The 24,715-nt window shown below is 40.2% G+C and overlaps 1 protein-coding gene across 3 annotated transcripts; it reads right to left on the minus strand.

Annotated features, from left to right (window-relative positions):
- Window positions 1-8,654: 8,654 nt before the first annotated feature.
- Window positions 8,655-24,715, minus strand: LOC111874255 (cyclic GMP-AMP synthase). Of its 3 annotated transcripts, none has more exons than XM_023869619.2 (10): window positions 24,654-24,715; window positions 22,605-22,729; window positions 20,714-20,884; window positions 17,450-17,553; window positions 16,058-16,229; window positions 14,728-14,889; window positions 14,151-14,294; window positions 12,084-12,209; window positions 11,270-11,456; window positions 8,655-9,336 (listed from the first exon to the last, which is right to left on the minus strand). In XM_023869619.2, exons 2-10 carry the CDS (start codon window positions 22,719-22,721, stop codon window positions 8,993-8,995), a joined length of 1,527 nt encoding a protein of 508 aa, XP_023725387.1. In that variant the 5' UTR covers window positions 22,722-22,729; window positions 24,654-24,715; the 3' UTR covers window positions 8,655-8,992. The 3 variants fall into 3 exon arrangements, with proteins under 3 accessions (XP_023725387.1, XP_023725369.1, XP_023725379.1); XM_023869601.2 differs by lacking the exon at window positions 24,654-24,715 and adding an exon at window positions 24,188-24,641; XM_023869611.2 differs by lacking the exon at window positions 24,654-24,715 and adding an exon at window positions 23,334-24,162.

Below are 24,715 nucleotides of genomic sequence, written 5' to 3' on the forward strand. Positions count from 1 at the left end.
GGATACAGGGACACTTACATAGCTCCTGTACTGTGAATACATGTAGACTACTGAAGACAGAGTGAACAGATTATTGCGAATAGGGTTATAAAGTGTGAACAGATTACTGCGAATAGGGTTATAAAGTGTGAAACCCCGCAACTTTGTTATAATTAATTGTAGCCGAGACTTGTAGGTTGTTAAATAAACCAATTAACAATCCGAATGGCGTCTTCAGTAGCAAACACGTTACACTGATGTCAGAATTGTTTACGAACTTAAACACTCCTTAACTAGGGACAAACTATTGAAACGAATTGTACTGCCACATGATGGATATGGAAAAATTGTTCAAACGCCTAGTGCAGATGCAAGACAGAATGGAGGCCAATTGAAAGAAAGACAGAGGAAATGCTGAAAGAGAAGGAAGCGATGGAGGCCAATCGAAAGAAACACAGAGGATTTCCTGGCAAAATTAGATGCCGATAGAAAAACCGAGAAGGTAGAACTTCTGAAAGAGATGAGGGCTAACCAAGTAAAAGCAGATGCCGACCAAGTGCAGATGCAAGAAATGTTCTGAACTCATCAAGAAGAAATGAAGGCCGATGGGAAAACTGAACAGAAGATTTAATGGCCAAATTAGACTCCTATCAAGAAAAGGCGGAGATCAGCCTCAAGGAATTGCTGGCCAGATTGGAGGATGACAGACAGACCGACCGAAGAGAACTGAAGGAGATGATGGACATCAACCAAGCCAGGACAGATGTAAAGCTTCAGGAGCTTACAGAAAGAACTGGAAAAACACAAAGGGAACTGCAGTCAGTGGAAGTGTCCCTCTGCACGCTGACAGATAAATTCCAGGAAAACCCGACAAAAAACTACAATGAAACCTGCGCAGCAATTGACGAAACCAAACGCGAGTTCCAGGCCTGGTTGGACATAGTACAGATGAGGACCGAGCGGGGAATCACACCCACGATCAGCGCGGGCACAGCTCAACTACTGACATTCAACGGGAATTCAACGTGGAGTGTGTTCCGGCGACAATTCTAGACCGTAGCAGAACACAAGCAATGGTCAGACAGGGAAAAATCAACATACCTGATCACTGCTCTGAAGGGCCGGGCGGCAGAAGTTCTACCCGGCATTCCGACAAATACCACTTACCAGGAAACACTTCGGCCACTGGAGGACCGTTTTGGGGACCAACACTTTGCAGCTGCTTACCATTGCCAGTTAAGAACAACGATGCAGAAACCTGGAGTATCCCTGCAAGACTTTGCCACGGCCATTGAACTGCTTGCCCTTCGTGCCTACCCCAATCTACCTGCAGACCACATAGGAAGAGAGGCAGGAAAAGCATTCGTATATGGAATACAAGATGCCAATATAAAGAGTCAGCTGCTGCTGGGAGGGGAGAAGACAGTAAATGAGGCCCTCCGACAAGCACTAGAGCTGCAGATGGTACTGGTAGCAGCTAGACCTCATGAAGATAGCACCAAGACATACCAGAAGTTCCGATTGTCCCCCACCCAACGAGGAGACGCTCAACAGTCCAGAAGCTGGAAGTTTGAGAGCAATAGCCACTATGGCAGAGGAAATGACAATAGACAGCACCAGGACCAAAAAGGACCCCCAAGAAATAAGCGGGAATCGCCAAGGAAATCGGAATGGCAACCCGGAAACAACAAGGAAACAAGCTGGAGAAACGAGCAAGGGCCGGTGGACAGGGGCGGACGCTGGCATATGCGTTAAGGCCCCCACACTATGCACTCACCGACATAACGGAAAAGGCCAACACCAGTCTGGTCACTCAGGGATGGGTTAGCGATAAGCCGACAGCCACCGAGGAGGGTACCCCTGGCAAAACAAGCAGAAGTAAAGGAAATGCTCGAGAACATGCAAGGACAGGGGGTTATAGAAGAATTGGACAGCCTTTGGTTGTCCCCGGTCGTTTTGGTCAGGAAAAAGAATGGGGAGCTCCATTTCTGTGTGGGCTGCAGAAAACTGAACGACGTCACCAAGGATTGCTTTCCACTACCCCACATTGACAACACCCTGGACACACTGGCCGGGGCCAAATGGTTTTTAACTCTCGATTTAAAGAGTGGCTATTGGCAAGTCGATGTACACCCAGACGACAAAGAGAAAACAGCGTTTTCGACAGGTCAAGGATTATGGCAGTTCACAGTCATGCCCTTTGGCCTCTGCAATGCTCCGGCAACCTTCGAGAGGCTAATGTACAATTCATTCCTTGTGTATTTGGACGACGTGATCGTAATAGGCGGCACATTCCAAGAGCACATGCTCAACCTACGGAAAGTGTTTGAGAGGTTCAGGGAAGCCCATCTGAAACTTAACCCGGAAAAGTGTAAACTTCTGCAGAAAGAGGTCAGGTACCTCACTCATATTGTATCACCAGAAGATATATCCACCAACCCGGAAAAATTGAAAGCCGCGCGAGAATGGCCGACCCTGAAGAATAACATGAAATTAGGAGCTTTCTGGGACTATGCACTTATTACAGGTGGTTTATTTCAGGGTTTTCCAACATTGTGAAACCACTAATGAAACTAATGGAAGAGAAACAAACCTTCCAGTGGACTCAAGAAGTGGAGGCCGCTTTTCAAACACTAAAGGGTGCCCTATGTGCTGCCCCTATTCTTGCCTACCCACAGCCAGGAGAGAAATTCATTGTGGACACAGATGCAAGTAATGTCAGAATTGGAGGAGTACTCTCTCAAATACAGGACGGACAAGAGCATGTCATAGCTTATTTCAGCAAGACCCTAAACAAAGCAGAGAGAAATTACTGCGTAACCCAACGAGAACTACTTGCCATAGTGAGGTCACCGGAACATTTCCACAAGTACCTCTACGGACAACAGTTCCATCTGCGAATGGACCACTCTGTGCTTACCTGGCTTATGAGTTTCAAGAACTTATAAGGACAAACTGCGTGCTGGATACAGCGTCTACAGGAGACCCACCATGCACATCCTTGGAAGAAAGGGAACGGGGGTGCACTGTTAGGCTATTTGGGATGAACAGCCTTAAGGAGGGAGCAGTGTGACGTGTTGCGCCATGGAGGACACCCCCTCCCTCCTCCAGCAGTGACGTGGCCCCCCCCCNGACTACTGAAGACAGAGTGAACAGATTATTGTGAATAGGGTTATAAAGTGTGAAACCCTGCCACTTTGTTATAATTAATTGTAGCCGAGACTTGTAGGTTGTTAAATAAACCAATTAACAATCGGAACGGCGTCTTCAGTAGCAAAACACATTACAATATGATGCTTCCATGACAAGGAGCTATCAACAGTAATACATAAAAACCGAGTATTTGTATTGTTCATAATATATTTATTATTATAACTGATATCTAATTGAATTGTTTGGCTATTAGTAGTTCTAAATTGTATATACTGAGTTTTGTTATAATTTAGTGACAACAGATTGGTATTAAACCATTCATTCACCTGTCTGAAGGAGGCAATAATATCTTTTTTAAAATTTACTAAATTAGGATTACTAACAGTAATGCTGGTATCATCAGCAAACATGACTGGCTTAGAGTTATAATTAACTACTTTAGGTAAGTGATTTATATACAAAAGAAAAAGCATTAGTCCAAGTATAGATCCCTGGGGCACTCTATGTTTAATCTTCCCCCATTCTGAAGAAGTATAAGAATGTGTTAAATTATCATCAGTGAGGACTCGCTGATACCTGTCACCGAGATATAATTTGATTAGAGCATATGCATTGCCTACACTTCCATAGAATTTCAGTTTCTTCATTAATAAGTCGTGATTAATGCAATCAAAGTCTTTCTTGAGGTCACAAAAAATACCTCCACATACGCCTTATTATTTAAGGTCTGTACAATATCATTTAGAAGTTTAAACGTTGCCTTTCATGTTGAGGAATTGCTTCTAAACCCAAACTGTTGACTAGATAATATAGCATTATTTATTACATGTTTAGAAAGTCTTATCCATATCTTTTCAAAACTTTTAGAAGAGGAAGTTAGCAATGATATAGGCCTATAATTTTTTATATCTTTATTGTCGCCTTTTTTAAATAATGGCTTAACCACAGAATATTTTAATCATGTAGGGAATGAACCAGATAAAACTGACCCATTCAAAATATAATTTAAAGGAGCAATGATAAATGGAGAATTTATTTTAAGGATTTTTACTGAAATTTCATCATATCCAAATGAATTTTTGGATTTAATATATTTTTTTTTTAATTTCCCTAGTCATCGTATTATCAAATATTATATTTGGAAAGGGGTTACAGGTTACAGACTTGTTGCTAAGCAGTGACTCTGTAAACAGGGGCCTTTGATAGGTAATGCATGCAACAGGAAAGAAATGGGATTATGCAACCCACTTCTAAGCTCTGGCTCGGTAAACACATTCCTATGGAAACGAACATATACAATGGAAAAATGGTCTTTTCGATGTGGTCTGTGCCGAGGGGTTATCTTGAAGACAGTAAGCTGACCATTTCAGAAAGGAAATAAACCTTCCACACCTGCAATGCTGCAACTGTCAGCTTGCGAAAGGAGAGAGAGTCCATCCCATCAATTATTGGGGCTGAAGATATGTAAAGGAGGAGATACACAAAAGGAAGTCACAGAGAATGCAAAGTATGTTCTCTTCAAACCTCGCCGCCCCAGATGTGTCCTTCGCAGTGGTTCTCTGAGGCAGCACAGAGCAACAGCAGTGGCCTCAGACACATGGCGTGGCAGTGGCAGGATCAGCCAAAATGGAAGGGTCCCTGTGCCCTTACACCAACATGAACAGCACGCAATGGGTCGGTCAGTCAGTCAGTCAGGGCCTCAAATGTGAACAGTTTGCCTCAAGAAAATATGTTGAGAATAGTATGGCAGTTTATAACAGAATTCAGTGGTGCTGTGTTAGAGAAGGAGAAAAAGTGGACATTACAAGAACTGTCTTAAATCTCACAAAGCAAAATGACCACCAGAATTCATAGGCAGAAGCTACTAAAGCATGTATGTATATTGTATATACATTCATGTCATAACATGCAAAACATATTGTACATTGTAAAAGACTACCCATCCTCTTGTTAGAGAGGGTACCCTTCATCAACAAACTTGCAACTGTCAGAAAAAAAATCTGGTCTTAAGTTCCAAATTGGTGATTGACACCAAGACAGACTGGCAGACTCAGTGGTAACATAACTTTGATGTTTCACCATTTCAGTTGTCGGTTGAAAGTCTGCCTGTGAAGAGAAAATGGGAAATTGGTGTTAAATGGCCACAAGCCTAGGACCAAGTTGAGGGTTGGCAGTTAAGTCGAGCTCTGCAAGGGAGGCTGAGAAGAGATGGCATTATAGTTGAGTTCACAAGAGTTCAGTTGTGGGGTATTCGCCAGACAGTATTGACAAAAGTGCGGGAAGCTCAAAATCTTCACTGTTAGAAGCCATTCCTAGGGAACAGCTGGTGAAGACAGCAGACTGGAAAAGGCTTAGTGGGTGCTACTGTAATTCCTTGTAGTTCCAAGTGGTCAATAAATCGAATTATCCAATCCATACCCCATCTCTGGTCGCACACATAAATCGTGACCATAATTGAACTCAGATTTTTGGACGAATCTTCTCTGATGTAAAACAAAATCACATCTGTAATACTAAATCTGTTTGGTGCAGTGACTTTGACTTGCCTGCACAACAAGCATATGTCTTAGACTGGAATGACTGATAATTACAGAAAGATCATTACAAAAGGAAGTTTTTATGAACAGTTCACTTATTTAAATGACTTTTTTTAGATTTAATAATAAAGAAAATTGTGCTTATGTTGCTGCTGATTGAAAAGTCAGTTATCTCTACTTATGTTCCTGCCATCCAGTAGAACACCTGGAAGTGTACCATGAAAATAAGGGTATGTGGTCACTCTGACAGCCCCAGACCGCCACTGATCATGGTCACTTGAGTAATCAAATATATTAATGCCAAGTTGAGACACTCGTGTTAATGCATCACATATAGCTTTGTGTGAGAGATTGCATGGAACTGTCGCATAAGATTAGATAAACACAAAGTCCTTCTGCTTAATTAAGCACCATGCCATGAAGACGTGGGGGAACACACATACCACCATTGTTCCTGACTTTGGCACTAAATGGCGGTGAGTGGTCAGCTTCATGCCCTGATCGCATTATCCATGGGGAAATCTCCTAGGTACCCAGTAGACAGGAGGCTGAGTGGGACCCAGAGCCAGTCTTGATGCTGTGGAGATCAAAAATCTTTCCCCTGCTTGGAATCAAACCCTGGCTGTCCAGCTCATAGCCCTTTACTATGCTGATTGATTTTCATATTGGTTGCTCACGTCCTATCAATGCACCAATTCAAAACAGTAAGTAATGTTTTTTTTTATTGGTTGCATCCTGTTGTGTGTCTCAGACAATATACAGTATGTAGGAACTATTCTACTGTCAACACAACAAATATTTCAGTATTACATTTAGATCTCTATTTACTGTGACATGTTTTGGTCATATGTGACCCATCATCAGGCAGGAATACATATAGTTATTGAAATGCTGATACGAATCCTTATCGGTGCAACACATTGTATTAAATATTAACATAAAACAATTTTGCCTCAGATTAGTGTATAGTTAAAAATAGCAAATACATGATTAAATTAAGAATAAAAAATAAAAGATAGAATAAAGGTGTACTATATATAAAATGTCAAAATATTATTAAAACATATAAAAGGTATTAACAACTATATGTAGGGTTAGGGATCTGTATGCAAACTACATTTTTTTTTATTCTAAGGGGATATCCTGCTACAGTGTAGAATTGGGCGTGTATGTTGCATAGGTCTTGTTGCAGAAATTCTACTTAATAAGCCCGGTATATGAGGCCCAAAGACAAGTTTTCAGTGATGTACAAGTTTGATGGTATGTAGGTATTTGGTATGGTATTCCCACGCTACGTATCCTAAATATAAAACTTGCAATGTGGCATATGTTTCTTGTCCGGGCGTATACATGTTCGGCGTGTATGGTGTGTTCTACAGTGTGCGGTGGTTTGACAATCTACGTCAAACCACCGCACAGTGGTCCAGACTGACTCTGGGGTCCACCTAACCTCCTATCCAATGGGTACTGGGGGCTCTTTCCCCAGGGGTAAAGTAGTAGGGGCGTGAAGCTGACCATTCACCTCCATCTAGTGCCAAGGTCGAGAAACTGTGGATCTATACCACTCCCCCATATGCCTTCATGTCATAGTGCTTAATTTGTTGAGCACGGGGAGAACTTTACTTTCTTTTTCCTTTGTAAAACAGACAGTGGTTTGAATGTTCATACACGATTATGAAGAGTAAATAAGAAAAGTATATATGAGATCTGAGGTCTTCATGGCCATGACTGAAGAGTACTACCTTCCAGGACATAACATAGTTAAGTAACTGATGTATGTGCCATGCCCCCCTCTTCATTCAGTTTAGGAGTTTCAAACCAGTACATTTCATAAATCTGCTGTATTTCCACCATCTGGTGAGACTTGAGTCTTCTGTTTTGGGCTTTTGACTTGAGCTACTGTCAAACTATGGATCAGGCACAGTAGGTTTGTTTCATAGTGTGTGAAATGTAGTGGTTTAAACAAACCGGGACAGTGGTCTTACCGGATATAAAGAATATCTGATGTCAATAAAATGCACTAAAATTTCTAAATAAGAAATCACAACAAAAGCTTTGTACAATGGATATCCTGAGTTCTGGCAAGATAAACAATGATTTCTTACATACTGTGCAAACTCAGTACAGTAAACTCTCCATCATCCGGCATGCATGGGGAATGGGGTGTGCCGTTACATAAATCGTGTGGTAGTCTTCGCAACTGGTCAAGTTTTTGTTTTAATTCTTGTGTGGTAGTCTTTGCAAGTGGTCAAGGTTTTGTTTTAATTCTTGTGTGGTAGTCTTTGCAAGTGGTGAAGTTTTTGTTTGAATTCTTGTGTGGTAGTCTTTGTAAGTGGTGAAGTTTTTGCTTGAATTCTTGTGTGGTAGTCTTCGCAAGTGGTCAAGGTTTTGTTTTAATTCTTGTGTGGTAGTCTTCGTCAGTGGTGAAGTTTTTGTTTGAATTCTTGTGTGGTAGTCTTTGTAAGTGGTGAAGTTTTTGCTTGAATTCTTGTGTGGTAGTCTTCGCAAGTGGTCAAGGTTTTGCTTTCATTCTTGTGTGGTAGTCTTTGCAAGTGGTCAAGGTTTTGTTTTAATTCTTGTGTGGTAGTCTTCATAAGTGGTGAAGTTTTTGTTTTCATTCTTGTGTTGTAGTCTTTGTAGGTGGTCAAGTTTTTGTTTTAATTCTTGTGTGGTAGTCTTCAAAAGTGGTCAAGGTTTTGTTTTAATTCTTGTATGGTAGTCTTCATGAGTGGTGAAGTTTTTGTTTTAATTCTTGTGCGGTAGTCTTTGCAAGTGGTCGAGGTTTTGTTTTAATTCTTGTGTGGTAGTCTTCATAAGTGGTGAAGTTTTTGTTTTAATTCTTGTGTGGCAGTCTTTGTAAGTGGTCAAGTTTTTGTTTTAATTCTTGTGTGGTAGTCTTCGTAAGTGGTCAAGTTTTTGTTTTAATTCTTGTGTGGTAGTCTTCATAAGTGGTCAAGTTTTTGTTTTAATTCTTGTGTCGTAGTCTGTGTAAGTGATCAAGTTTTTGTTTTAATTCCTGCATGGTAGTCTTCATAAGATATATAATGGAATTGTGTGCAAAATATTTCACATACATATAATGTAACGTGATCACAGATTCAGTTAGGATCTACTGTAATGGCACCTGTGTGAGGGAGGATGATGGGCAGTGCTGCTAGTGGTGACTGAGAGGCACGTGAACATGTACACATTTCAAGTTAAATTTTGAATAACTTTATTATAGTCTCTGCTGGTTTGATGAGAATCCCAGATGCCACTGGATAACTGGTAGTATACTGTATAAAGAAATTACGTTTCCTGAATTTCACTTAACAGAGGTTTTATCACAGAAAGTGTTGTGGCACATTGAGCACACGTGGTGCAGACTTAAACTGCGACTGGTTTCTGATGCTTCTAATGTCTGCACAGAGTACATTAATTCTGCCCTCCAATGTGTGTACTCTTGACTGCACGGAAGTAAGTGCGATTATAATACTATCAAGTTTAGATGACATGTCCACACAGAGAGAACAGGGTACATCTGATTTGTGTCTGAATCCTTGCAAATTTGGACTGTGGACTACAGCTTCTTTTGTTGCACTGTTAGGCACTGCAGCTACTGGCTTGCTAGGTGATGGAAATGTTGTAGAACAGTTCTTTTTAAAAGCTTCAAACTCTTCCTTGGTAACTGAAACAATAATAAACATTTTTGAGAAATTAATACTTCAAGTGTATTTTACAAACCAATTAATTATGTTCTGTGAGATTAGATCATCACATATGAATACTAGGTGCTGCTGGAAAGTTCCTGGACTATGTCAGAAAAGAAATTCTGGCTGCCATCTCCTTCAAAATAGCTCCTTGGGAACGTATACAGTGATCCCAATGTTTTTCCCAGGCTTCAAAAACACTGTGGAAGCCATTTTCCTTAATGCTGTCGAGTACCACATGCGATTCCCTTTGGATGTCAGACACTGTTTCAAAATGTTGTCCCTCCAGTTTCATTTTCAATTTGGGAGAGAAAGTGACATCTCAAGGGGCTTAGTCCAGCAAGTAGGGAGGATGGGGAATGATAACCATGTTGTTGTTAGTCACAAATTCTGTGGTTTTCAGGGACATGTGGGTGGGTGCATTGTCATGATGATGGAGCCAGTTGTGGTTGTGCCAAAGTTCTGGTCTTGTTTCATTGCAAGTTTTCTCTCAGGCATCTCAAAACATCACAGTAAAAGTCAGAATTGACGGTGGTGTTAGGAGGAACAAATTCACGGTGAACAATCCCCTTCACGTCAAAAAAAAAATGAGCATGCTCTTAGTTGGACTCCAGACCTGCCAATCTTGGTGATTGTGGGCTTTTTCACTGCAGCAATTGTTGCTTTGTTTCTGGATCATAACCACAGTTCCAACTTTCATCACCCATTATGATCTGACAGATAAAAGCTGAGTTCTTGTTAGCCTTCTCTCACAGCTGAAGATAAACGTTCATGCACTGCTACTTTTGATCATTTGTCAACAGTTGGGGAACAAACTTTGCAGCAGTATGGCACACATTCAAATTTTCTGTTAAGATCTCCTGGGAAACTCCGTAACTGATCTCAGTGATGTCTGCGAGCTCATGGATTGTTCAGCAGCAGTCTTCATGGATAAGTTCTCAAATTTTCTCAGCATTTTCTGTCATTCTGCTGGTGCTTGTTTGCCCTGAACGTTTGTCATCTTCAACTGACACTTGCCCGGCCTTGAAACATGAATGCCATTCAAAAACTGCTGTCCAGCTTAAAGAGTGTTCTCCAAAAGCCTCATGAAGCATTTCAAGGGTTTTGGTAGCAGATTTACCAAGCTTCACGCAAAACTGGAAGCAGATGCATTGCTCAATTTTGCCATTCATTGCAGACAAAACGAAACATGAAGTCGACATAGCATTCCCGTAAAGAGAATGCATGTTCACAGTGCGGTGTCACTTGGCAGACTGATGCAGTAGGCTTGTGGAAGTGTGATCTTGGCTTCCCCTCGCATCTTCTTTCACTGAGGCAGTTGCAACAGTAACAGTCCAGGAACTTTATTATATAATGGTGAAGATTGATACTGTGATCTTGTGGGTTATTACACAATGTTGTCTGGTATGTTATCCTGAAGATGGTGGCAGAATGTTTCTCCAAACTATTGGTACCAACCTATCAGACTAAAGACCTTTGCACAGATACCTTTCCCAGGGCTGCCTATGCTTCTGCAGTCACCTGTTGAAGGCCCCTTGTCCTAAGTTTTTCCCCTTCTGACTCCTGTTAGCCCATGTTAGCCCATCCAGGGGCCCCGTCTCCTCTTCCCCATTGGTGGCTGTGATTGGCCACTGCTGTTGTCCTCCGTTACAAATTTCTCCCCACCTCTCCATAACTTTCTCCTACCCTGAAGGTGGAAGCAGTATGTAATTCTGAAACACTAGCAACCATTTACCAAACTACAAGATGTCATAACCCAGACAGCCACAACAAATACACATCATAAGATGCCAGGAATTTATGCTTCACATAAACAAAGAACACTGTTTTTATTCAGCCACTCACTCGCTTCAAGGGCAAGTGGTTCTTCCATTCTACAGTGTGTGTACAGTCTGAAACCACAAAACTTACGGATGTGCTCTGCAATAACAATTGGACTCTCCGAAACATTCCTTTCAATGTGGGCAATGATATTGTCCAGCCTGCATACAAGATTTTCCTTATGCTTCTCTTGGAATCCTTCTATGAGATTACAGTGTTTGTCCCAATAGTACTTAATTTCTCCACGTTTTAGGTTCTGCTGAAGAATCTTCAGCATCTGAAACCAAAAACAGTGGTCATTACTGGAATATACATATACAAAACTGAGCCTCATGTTTATATCTGATGGAACAGTTACACACAAGCACTTCATTTCTACACTGGTAAAACATTACTTCAGTTCTGTCCTTGCAGATAAGTTGTACAAAGTGTGATCTCCTGGGTTATGACACTGTGTAGTCTTGTGCTTCTATCTTCAGGATCAATGTGTAAAGACTGAGGATACAGTTAGGTTATATAGGCAGGTTACGTGGAATACGGTCACTCGGATCCACAGGCAGAGATGAGGTGATGGAACCTGGCCTACCCAGACCATACCTGCAGTCTCCATAATGAGAGCAGTCTACCCTGATGATGGAGGCAGCAGGATGGCATTACATTCCAGAAGACAGTCATCTTAAAATCAGTCTATGATTCCACAGTTTGTGTAATATGTACGTTCATTCACTTCATGGACAATGGTGCCATGTCACCTGGTGCAGCTTGTTGTTCACAGGACTTTAACATTGCAACTGATATGCCTGTCCATCCAAGTGTGCAAATGTAAATAGCAAGAAATAATATTTCAGAACATATACATACATAAAATGTTAAGAGTGTTTAAATAACATAGGATGATTCTTACATGCATAAATAGATGACTCTGCTTCATCTTCCAAAAGTCTGGTGCCTTGTTTGCATCAATTTCCCAAAGGAATAGAGTTTTCAAATAGTAGCTTGCAATATTTAGCTGACAAGAATCTCTTAATTTCTGGCAACAGAAGAGAAAATTTTACAATTAAGTTACAGAAATAAGCACCATACAACACTACCTACATGCTGTGACATGATGCCTGACAGCCAGAGTACCAGAGTCAGAGAAGTGTCATGGAGACTTCCATTGCTAGGCAGTGGCTCGTTAAAAGACAATTCTGTGGCAACGAACACGCACACAAGAGCAAACGAACTGTTAAGTGTGCTGGTGTCTAGTCAGTCTGCTTCGAAGCCCATAAGACTGGATGCCGCAGATGTCGAGGATGTGAGCATTAGGGAGAGTCTCCATTATTAATGGCCATAATCAAGCAATGGATACAAGAACATATAAAAGAGCAGAAACACTTGCAAAGTACCCACCAACATCCCCCACCATCTTTTTTTTATTGCTAGTGGGGTGGGACTAAGTCCCTTGTACTGCGGCCACTTGTACCAGCCCCAGATGATAGGTGAGGGTGATTGTGGAGCAATTGGTGGAATGAAGATTGGCAGGGGAAACCGAAGTACTCAGAGAAAACCTGCCCCAGTGCCACTTTGTCCACCACAAATCCCACTTGACCACACCTGGGATCGAACCCGGGCTGCCGTGGTGGGAAGCCAGCAACTAACCGCTTGAGCTATGGAATGGCCATACTCCCCCACCATCTTGGTTCATTCTGTCCTGGGTATGATCTTTCGTGATTTTTCTCAGTGCCTCCAGGCAAATGCCAAGACATTAAATCAATTAGGCCATGAGAGCTGCCTTCCATATACTTTGCAATTAAATATTCACTCATCACCCTACCAATGACCACTACAGAGAGAGAGAGATACTGACAACAGCCCCAGTAAAAAATATATATTGCGCAACATGTGAGTGTCTACACTGTCTAACAACAAAGGACCTTGAGAGTATGTGCTTGAGTGGAGGTGAAAGAATTAAAATGACATTTTGATACTTCACAGCACTTCAATATTCTGTTTTACCTGATCACCATACAGGCACTAGAATATGTACCATTTAAAACAATGTCCCAACTGCAAAATTACATGCAAGCTTACATGTTACAGGTGACATAAATCAATGTAGCATACAACCCATGAGAACTGCTCAATAGCATGGATGTTGCCCACTGTAAACATTCCCTGTGACCAGGCAGTACATTCAGAATTACTGGGTTTTTGGACTTTGTCCATTATCTAGTAACGGTCTAGAAAACCGAAATTAACGGCCGTGGGGATTTGTTGCGCTGACCATGCGACATCCTCTATCCACTAAAGTTGGCACTAACTTCGCTGACAAGTGGCGGTCGCTCGGTCAGTATAGTTTGCTTGTGGACTAAATCCATGGAGTCAGTCCATTGTCTAGTATTCTAAAAACTACAAAACATGTTTTGGAAAAATGAATCTGTTACCGTCCTCAGGCAAATGTGGGGACACCTACTCTGTTGAGTCCTTTAGAAACAGGTAACCTCAATCACCAGAATACCAGACAATGGACAACATCCAAGCACCCAGTAATTCTGTTATACACCATCATCAGAACCCTTTAGAATTTACAGGCAGTACACTGTTATCTTGGTATTTCGTTGTCAGGATATGCACTGATAAATTCTTGACAAAGAGTAGCAGGTGATTCTGATGCAAAATACAGAACACATGTTCACACATGCACACTTTCTGAACAACTGCTAATAACAGCCTAGCAACTAGAGTGACACTGATTGCAATGTCACAAGGAATGTTGTCAAAGTCCATTACACTGAGGAAGCAGTGTCTGATCTAATTTCTCTATTACAGCACGTGACTATTGTATGGGTTGTTTTAAATGGTAGCATACGAGTGTACTGAGACGCACACGCGCACATGCACACACACACACACACACACACACACACACAAAAGGCAGTGGAATATATTGAAGTTTAGAGACTAGCTACGCAAGGCACAAGCAGCATACCTTCAACAGCCGACACACAGGTTTCAGCGTTCCTCTGTCATTTATGAGTTCCCTTTCTTGCTCATGAAATGCAAGTCTCCACAAGGTGTGATCAGCATCACCTGTCTTAGACTTCGGCTTGGGCACAATGAACCATGAAGTCCTCTATAGCAGTACAAAAATAATTAATTACACTTGCATAAAGTCTGCTAAACTTTCAGCTGGAAACTTCTGTGACTCCTATGCTGACGGTCTGACCGAAACTTAAAAATCAACAAATCGGAATTTTATAAAGCTTTAATTTCAGAAAAAAAAACTAGGCATGTGAGAGACTCACAAATTCTTAAATTTTATAGAAAATTCAGCCTTATGGAGGACACATACACTACTAAGGCAGGGTCCACACCAACATGCAACATGGTAAACGGATCTGAGAACTGTAAATTTTAACTTGACAGTCTAGACTGAAGAAACACAATAGAAACATGGCAGACACACCACTACTACTTGACCTGAACATTTGCTATGTTGCATACTGCGCATCTCCGGAGCAGACCAAGACTCGAGGAAACTTCTGGTGAGGTACAGGGTAAAATACCTTTGCTTTAATGAGTTGATCAGAAAGTGGACGGACAGATCCTGCAGGCCACTTTGGGTGGGTAAACTCTATGACAGGAACAAAATCCACATCCACCTTGGCATTACTAGGGATCATTGTAACAGTAAAAGTCATGGCTGGACCAGATTTCTTCAGGGATATCTATGATAAGACAAAAGTACATACTGAGAAGAAAGCAGTCTTCTGGGATGTGGTGCCATGCAGATATTGTGTCTGTTAGCACATGCTCACGCTGGTTTGCTCGCAGATTTCTTCTTTTTCGTCTACCCTGAAGATGGAGGCAATATGTTCCTCCAAAACGTCGGTTAACACAATATCTACATTGTGCCACATCCCAGAAGACTGCTTTCTTCAGTCACCGCTGAGAAAACCTCAATTCTTACAAAATTACATACTGTTACAAATGGATCACTGTGAACCAACTACCCCTTCTGAGGCATAAGTTTCATCAAATATTTTTTTTTTAAATGTAGTTCCTACATCACAGAAAACATAAAGCATCTCCAACATAGAGACCAACTGGATAATGCCATTTACAGAAACAATGATTATCTTTTGAAGGTGACTGGTTTAAATACCAGACAAGACTGACCCTGACTTAGTGATTTCATGGTTTCCCTCAGCCCCTCCAAGTAAATGTCAGGATAATACCTTAATATAGGCCATGACTGCCTCTTTCCACAGCCTTTCCAATTCATTTTTCACTAATCATCCCGTTATGCAACACAACACAACACTGTCTGCACTACTGGGTAGCGTTGGTTCATACGTAAAATACGTGGCATCATAACCAAGATTAACCATTATCGTTTTGTGGGCTCTCAAAGGCCACAGGCTTCACATATCCATTTGGAGTCACATGAGGACAGAGAACAGTTATAAAAGTAATGAAAAACAGAAAGATGAAGTCCATAAGTTTCACCTACAAAATTACTGAGCAGAGTTTGATCAGAACTGGTACTGGGGATTTACAGAGGCAAATATTCGGGTTTATATTAGTCCAGTGTGGGGAGCTGGTCTAGTTCAGTCAGTATGGCAGAAGACGAGAGGCTGGACGGCTGGAGTCAAATTCCTGGCAGCGTTGGAATCTCAAAACAACAAACATTTAATAACAATTAAACATAAGTTCATGATATACAACAACAATAAAAATGTAATAGTAAGACTGACCATAAATAAGCCTTTGCAACAGCTGCAAAACCATGACCTCGACGACCGTGGTCAGTCCAGAAAGAAAGACGAAAATCACAGTGTCACACTTTCCACAGCAGACAAGGACACAAGTTACATACTTCAATGGATGACGTACATGGTACTGTGACAGTCTCCCAGACGCATCTGGGTCCTGAATTCCCAGCTCATAGCAGTTGGGCTTGCTTCTCCTCAGCCTGTTCAGAGCCTTATTGACTACACTCTCCACCCACTGTCGGAACTCAGACTGCAGCAAGAAACCATCCTTATCTCTCCACTTATCCATGGATCTGAAGAAATTAGAACATCTTCACAATGCGATCTCATGAATAGCACACAACTCTCTTACTCCGAGGCCATGCAAATATAATGAACTGACACGGTTAAAGATGTACATATGACCACATAAATAAGAAACAGTGGGCATCAAGATTAAAACATAACCTCCTGGCAGCAAGCACTTAACCTCAATCATATGAGTACTTCATTACAACAGGCAAAAACAGAGTCACTGTCCATTCTATAATATTACAAACATGGATAAAATCAGCACTGTTTTTCTTTGCCAACTTGACCACAAAAATGAATCCCCTGCCCCATTTGTCTTGACTATTCTCTCTGAACGTTTTGCATAAACTGTACTTGTGGTTTCATTTCAGGTTCTGCTTCTTGCCTGAAATCTACAGTCACTATGCTTGTTGATTTTTCCAGCTACATGTTGCACCTAGCCATCTGTGTCCACCAAATTTTAGTTAATAGGAAATGCCTACAGTGTATAATTCTAGCACGATGAGTAAAGAACTTTGCATGGCCTTCTTGTGATTGGACGCTGAAGGATTCTGTGTTACCCAAATTAAGTAAGCTGAAGAGTTATGATTGCATATTCTATTTCTGACAAGCACTCACCATGTTTCACTGTGCTCAACAAAGAAGAGCATATTCTAGTTTACCTTTCATACGAACTCTCAAGTACACACTCATAAACAGCAGATATGCCATGTTCAAGGAATCCCAGTGTTTTATGATACAATGTGAGTCACAGACATGGAGTTATCATATTATTATGTGAATATTTATGGTAAGGCAGCTCATTATGATGTCAAAACCTCACAATGCAAATGAGAGCTATATGAAAGAGCTCCTAAATAGAGTTTTGCATGTGATTCGGGAAGAGAATTGCAGCATACTGGATTAAAGTAACATCAGTAAAGAGTTTAATGGTGCTAAGATTATTTAAAGTGAAGTAAACAACATGGAAGCAGAAACTCTGATAAATGCTGAAGACACAAAGCATATTTCACAGAATAATACTTAGTGGAACTGCACAAAGAATCTGAACGCTCAAGACACCCATCCTTTCAGTTCGAACAGCAGTGATACACAAGCCTTCATCAGAACTCTTAGTTTCATAGTACATATAAATTCAAGAAAACAAATGAATGCAGCTAGATGAAAAATGAGCAGACATGATGCCAACTGAGTGAATGCTAAACAGGTTACAGGAACATACCGATAGGTACTTGCCCAATCAGGACGTTGTCTTAGTAAATCCATTGCTTTTGTTGTTATCTGAACTTTTGTGAATGCTGGTGGTACACTGCGATTACTTACAATCTGAAATGAAAATAACAGCACTTAAAATTTACAGGACTACTACAACGTACAGTACTGAACCAATATGGAACAACAGTTTTGTTTCCCTTCACAAGTCAGTAATTCCTCAGAATTAATGTTCTGTGGATGACTGCTGAACCTCTGTAAGAAACATGTGAGACAACAGCGGAAAATTTATTCTAAACAACTAAAAAACCTGAATAAATGGTAGATGCAGCACATCCCTTAGTCTGCATCAGCAATACTACAACAACGTTCTCGGTCTTAAAGCACTTTCATTTCCAAAAGTGTTGGTACCATGTTACTAATTAGTACACTAAATTAATATTCAAAATTATATACTTTCATGTTATGATCTTTTGCGTTACCACACTGTTGTGATCTGGCTGGTGAGTACAAACATTTCAAAGGAACATAAAACCACCATCTTCTGCATGAAGTGCCCAAAGAGGGGGACAGTATGTGCCTCCAAACACTGATATCCATCTACCATTTTCTTTACTGAATAAATTCAACAACAGTCTGGACTCACATCCAACCAACTCCATGGAGCTAAATCCTTAAAACCAACTAACGAAATTCCCATAAAAAGTAAGTAAAGGTATTCCTCTAGCAGGCTGTAGAGGCCTATAGGGTTGTGAGATGTTGAGGTTCCCATACTTTCTAGATAATTGGCTTATAGGTGGTGGCCAGGTTGTCAGCCCTATGCACCAGCCGCCTTTTACCCCCAAGAATATTCGTGGGTACTCATTCTGTTAGATGCTGAGTTGACCCCCAGGGCCATAGTGCGGCTAGAGGGATTAGGTCAATTGAAAAAATCCAATGGTCTCATCGGGACTTGAACCCATGACTTTCAAGCTTGTAGCATAGTGCCTCAACCAACTACGCTACCGGGTGCCCCTATGAAATTCCCATAATTTCATGAAACCAGAATGTTCATTACTGTATCCATAAGAATCTGCCACCTATTGCTATTCTGAGCCAGACAATCCAGTCCACCCCCAACCCCCCACTCCCATTCTACATCTCTGAGATCCATTTCAATATTATCCTACAACCTATGCCTAAGTCTTCCTAGTTGCCTCTTTCCTTCTGGCTTTCCTGCCAAAACTCTGTAAGCATTCTGTTTCTCTCCATGTGTGCTACATGCTCTTCCCATTTCAGCCTCCTTGACTTCATCACTCTAAAAATGTTCGGCAAGAAATGTATGTTATGTAGCTCCTTGTTATGCAATTTTCTTCAGCCTCCTGTTATTTCATCCCTGTCAGAACTAAACATTCTCCTCAGCAGTCTGTTCTCAAACACCCTCTGTCTATGTTTTTCCTTTAATGTCAGAGAACAAGTTTCACACTCATACAAAAACTACAAACAAAATTAAAATTTTATATATTTAATCTCGATGTTTTTAGACAGCAGGTGAGACAACAAAATATTCTGAACTGAATAATGCAAGCATTACCCAGATTTAATATCACTTTAATTTCCTCATGAACCAAGTTTTGATTTGTCACTGTCATTCTCAAATATTCAAACTCTGACAATTTTCAAGGATCTATTATGTATCTTTTATGTTATGATTCTGTCTTGCGTTCTAGTTATAAGACATGAATATAAACATAGTTTTCTCTGTGTTTGCTTCTAGACCAACATACTTACTAGAGCTTTTGTATTTTTCTTTATGGTATTTATGTTATCCTCCAATAAATTAAGACCACCAGCAAAGACCAGAAGCTGATGTTTCCCACTCAATTTCAGTTACACTTGGTTCATCTTGAACCTTCCTAATGACATATTCTTAAGCAAAGCTGAAAAACAATGGTAATAAAGTATCTCTTTGTTTCACATCATTCTGAATAGGAAACACATCAGAGAAATGTTTACATGTAGACTTTACCACAGGTTTCATTTAAAAACACTTTAATTAGGCTAACTCAGTGACAACATTGTACAATGCTTCTCTCTTTGCTGAATCACCAGCTGATGTACTGTCTCACTGTACTCAATTTCTCCTCCAGTATCTGCTGACTGCAAAATATCTCATCAGTAGCTGATCTGTTATGTTGAAACCCACAATGATGATCCCCAGTAATTTCACTTACATGTTGCGTTAACCTTAAGGGAAGGCTCTACAAACAATTTTGTAGAAGCTGATAATTATGATATGCCTTTATAATAATACTGAGGTAATTCTTCCTATTCCAAGCAGGATTACAGAGTTTATGGATCTCAGGAATTAATGTTTAACATCCTCTGTGAATCAGTTCTGCCAGGATTTGATTAGGACCGGGAGATTTATACCGTCTCAACTTTTTAATAGTAATTTAAGTTTCAGAATGACAATGCTCAGGTACAAACAGCTCAGCCATATATTTCCATCTGCCTAACATCACTAATCCTGTGTATATTTATTAGCCGACAGAAGTTATATCCCACAAAATTATTAAAATTAGTATCATCTGGGATGTCACTTGTGCTATTTGAGGTAGGTAAATACCATGATATTGGAGCAACAGTTTATACAGGGTTATTCATAAGTCCGTGAAACATTTGAAAATTTACAATAAACTACGCAACAGATACCAAATTTTATTACACTGAAACAGAGATAAACTCACCATTTTTTTTTTTTACTTAGTTGACAGATGCTCAATGTGTCTACCTTTGCTGATATGGCAGATATCTATGTGATAATCCATTTCATCCCACATCCATGTCAGCATATCACGGTTGATCAGAGCCACGGCAGCAGTGATAAGGTTGCAAAACCCCTGAGATTAGCACCCAATGGAGGCTTAAAAAAACTTGAAGAGATATATTCTCTATCGGCATAAGAATTACCATGATCTTATGCACAGTTTATTTCCTGTGAATTTTTAAAATGTTTCACGGACTTATGAATAACCCTGCATAATTGTAAGGACTAGATGCATGCAGTGGGTACCTTTCCCTTTGACATGTACAGGCAGCCTCTGAAACATGTTATATAAGCAATCAAATCTGGTTTCGGAATATATCATGAGTGGCACAGGGTAGCAAGCAGTGAATACTGTGAACACTTTCATCCCAAACGGAAAGAACTGCTCCTTGACAAACCCCAAGAAAACAGTAATTCCATAAACTGGTTTTAAAATATCATGCATAAAAGAATTACATAACTTACAGTAATTTCTTCATAACTGACTGGCAGGCGAATTACTATATCCACATCAAACTCCTCAGGTTTACCAACTTTCAGCCCATCATAATAACTTCCTGCACCTGACATTCTTCTATACATTGCTTTAAACAAGACATCTTCCTCTTTCATAAGCACAATCAAGTGATTCAACACCTGAAAAAGAAAAGTGGATCACAAAAGAATGGCTGATGAAAACAGAAAAAGTGCTACATATTTTATTACATGTGTCAGGTGATGACAGATTTAAGTGAATATGTGTATCCATATATTTGTTATTTTTCAATTTGTCTCTGCTGCTACATAATCAGTTTTGGTGTTATTTTTAGAAGACGGGGAAAAGCAGAAATTAGCCACTATAATTGTCACTCTTTATATAATTTGCAGTATCGAATCATACTGCTTGGTTCTGAAGTCACACAACAGGCAAGTCACTTGACTATCCCACAACTGATGCTGCTAATGAAGCAAAGCACTCCAGTGGAAAAGGCATGAGCAAAGGTCCCAGTAAACACTAAGCATGCCAGATATAAGGGATAAGGCTCAGGTCATTCACAAGAATTTGCTGTGGCTACACTGTTGTCTATGTTTCTATATTAAAACTCATCTTATCACCACATACACTAGAAGACTTATCTGCCTAGCATTAAGACAAGAATCTTCTATAACTTTCATAAACTAGGATTCCTGTTTTTGGGATGTGATACCATGTAACTAGCTCTATATCCTATGGGTGCTAAAGCCCCTGTACAGGATTTGTGGGGTTATTTAATAACAATAAACAATGTAACCTGGTAAAATGGTACCAAATGTGTGAGCAAGGAGCAGGGGGGACTAGCCTGGCCAATGTACACCCCTCTTCTTACAATCATTGAGACTCCCCCTTCTCTTCTGGACCTTCCCAAAAAAGAGTGGGGGGAGGGCTGCCTTATTACATTGGCAGCAGAGCATTTTCAGAATTATAAAATGCAACATAAAACTATGGTTGCAAGGTGGCAAGAGGACACAATCTTAGCCTAAGTTTGGGCTTACAAGCACTGAAGTGCAGATGTGTGTGTAAAAAAATCAAACAGGCATAGACATGATGGTGAATCGTAAGTTATTTCAATGTGTAAAACAGAAGATGAGGGCAGTGCAGTGGCATATGGTGAGACAAGAGTGAACAAAGATCATGAGTGGTGAGATGATTGGTGAGGTATTTAAATCCTCCAAATAACAACAAATGTTACATGGTGTTTCAGAAGAACCTCCATCTTCAGAGCAGAAGAGAGAGCAGGTTCATCTGAAACTAAAAAGAAAAGGAAAGAAATATTTCTTTTTTTTCCTGAAATTCTAGTAGCTATCAACCACACTACATGGTGACACATCCAGATGGCAGCATCTTCACATTTGCACATGGCCACCCACCACCTCTGACATGAAGTGCAGGCCAAATGAGTGGGATAATTCCTGTGTCAAAGTGTCTCAATATCTCAGGACATAAACATGTTGCCTCAAGCTGCTAACTTCCTTCACTGATATCAGGGCAACACAGCAAATGCTTCTGCACGTTATATCCACATTGTGCTGATAATGTGAATAGCAGCCAGCTGACTTACTCCTGCCTCTCTCACAAATTCCTTTGATTTAACATTACTGGATGTCACATAATTTGGGAACTACCATGAGAGCTTTCAATTCTTAAAGCCATTTAATGCTGATATTTCTTTTCTTTCATACTCCCATAGTTTCTCCTTGGTTATTTATCACCATGTCTTATGAAGATCAAGGGAGAGAACTTCTCGCCACATTTCTGTTTAGTTTCTTGCTGACAGATTTTATACTGTAAGCCTAAATGCCATATCTCCAGTAAAAGACTATGGTCCAGCACAGTTACCTTCATGAAGTGATCAACGTATGCTTTAATAGTGTCATCATGAAGAGAAATGCAATGTTTATGCAACTGATTCAGCACTGTTTCCATTGCTGCCTCTTCTTTCTTCCTGTCAACCATGATACTTTCTGTAAAAATCAGATACAGTATTTAACATGTAATTAACAAAACTAAACGAGACTATTAGTTCTGAAAATGAGAACAGTAACATGAGACTCCTACTGAAAAACTGTGTTCTTGATAATACTTAACAAAGCATATAAATTTTGATGTATTTAAGATGAAAGAATGACATACCTATGACCAATTATATGCAGACCCACATGGGGGGGGGGGTGTCATCTGACCCAGGGTACACCAAATTTTACACTTATTTAATTTTAAAAATTATAATAAGCAAGCAAGAGTGTAGGAGCTATTGACTTAATAATCTTGGCCTTTCATCAACATTCATCTGTACTGTTTGCACAAATTTAAAAAGAATGAAACATAACTTGGTTATTTACTTACAATATCCAATCATATAAATCTTAAAGTATACTTCATGGGGGGAAAAAAAAGATACATGCTTGAAGTTCCACAACTGAATGCTTAAGTAACAATTTTAAAGCATTCAGGAAAAGGGTATGCATGCAATTTTACACAGGTGTGGACCAAATGACATGTCATTTTAATAACTGCAGATGTTACATATACATTTCTTTTCTTTGGTAGGAAGTCCTACATACTCACGATGTGCGCACAGAGAAATTCCAGAGTACTAAATCCACACTTCCAGTGGCTTTCAATAACTGAACAATTCACTACAACTCCAGCACAGAATGTCATCGCTGTCGCCATCGCCGCAGCCACCACCACCATCAAAACCATTTTCCAAATCTAAGATTTCTTCTTCATCTACTACAGAACATGTAAGCTGTCTTCTGTTTTTCTTATTTTTTTGGAGCACACTGCTGTTGAACTCCTATTCTTTAGCAGCCTCCTCTTTAAGTTCTGATTTACATGGGCTGCTTGTTCTCATTCTGGAGTCTCTGTGTATTCATTTCTTTGCATGAGAAGAACCATGAGGAAAGGGTGTGACACTGAATGGATTCACTGTATGTTTACTCACTTCATAAGATGAACAGACTCTGTTGATGAATGTAGGTTTCAGCAGCTGAAGCAACAGGTTCTGGAGATGGAAGGAAGTCGATTCCAGAACTTGTTGGTCAGTTTGCTGTTTATGAAAGACTCGACACAAAATCATAAAAGATGCCTCCAGTTCATGGCAAAATTCCTGTCTCGGCAATTATGCACAAGGCATTATGATTTGTGGCAGTCTTCCCATATGCCTTAGCAAATAAACCAGAGACATGATAGTGCATTATGGTTGGCATTTTAACCACGTTATTGATTCATGATCATAAAACATCTTTAAAGGACCATGAAAGGGCACATCTAGTGGTTACAGATGATGCAAGCAATGAGGAAGAGACAGAATTACTATGCCATGATTATTCTCACAAGTTAGGGTATTAGTGTGCTTGTGACTGAGATGTTACCACATTATAAGAAAAACGCTGTTGTATTCTGAAGGATTAGCATACTCCTCATAGTGTTGCATCCAGCCATCCAACCCAAACCATAGGCCAGTCCTGAATTTCCTGATGATGCTGTTCAGCAGTGTGACTTTTTTTTTAACCTCATCATCATATGTTAGGCCAAACAGTACAGATTCCAATAATTTTACATGCTCCCCATTCCCACATTCAAGCTCGCGACCCCATTCCTTCTTTATCAACAGAATCACTGACTCGCTGTGTCACTGAAACGCGAGTTCAATGATTTAGCACCTTCCTGAATTATTTGTGTTATTGTTCTTGTTATTTAATAGTCTTTCGTAATTTTACGCTGCTGCACCCGCATTTTCAAACTGCTCAGAAAAATGAGTAATGGCACAGAAGTCACTTTATGCTCAAATTAAATTGTGTGTTAAAGGCAAAGTACTTAGCTCTTAATCTCTCCGATAAAACATTCCTCCTACCTATGAAGTAAACAAATGGATTAACTTACTGTTTCTAACAGACGACAGCGACAAAAACTGACGTCAAACCCCAAAGACAAAAAAAAAAAAA

Source organism: Cryptotermes secundus, unplaced genomic scaffold (assembly GCF_002891405.2).
Source record: "Cryptotermes secundus unplaced genomic scaffold, Csec_1.0 scaffold47, whole genome shotgun sequence".
Lineage (NCBI taxonomy): Eukaryota > Metazoa > Arthropoda > Insecta > Blattodea > Kalotermitidae > Cryptotermes > Cryptotermes secundus.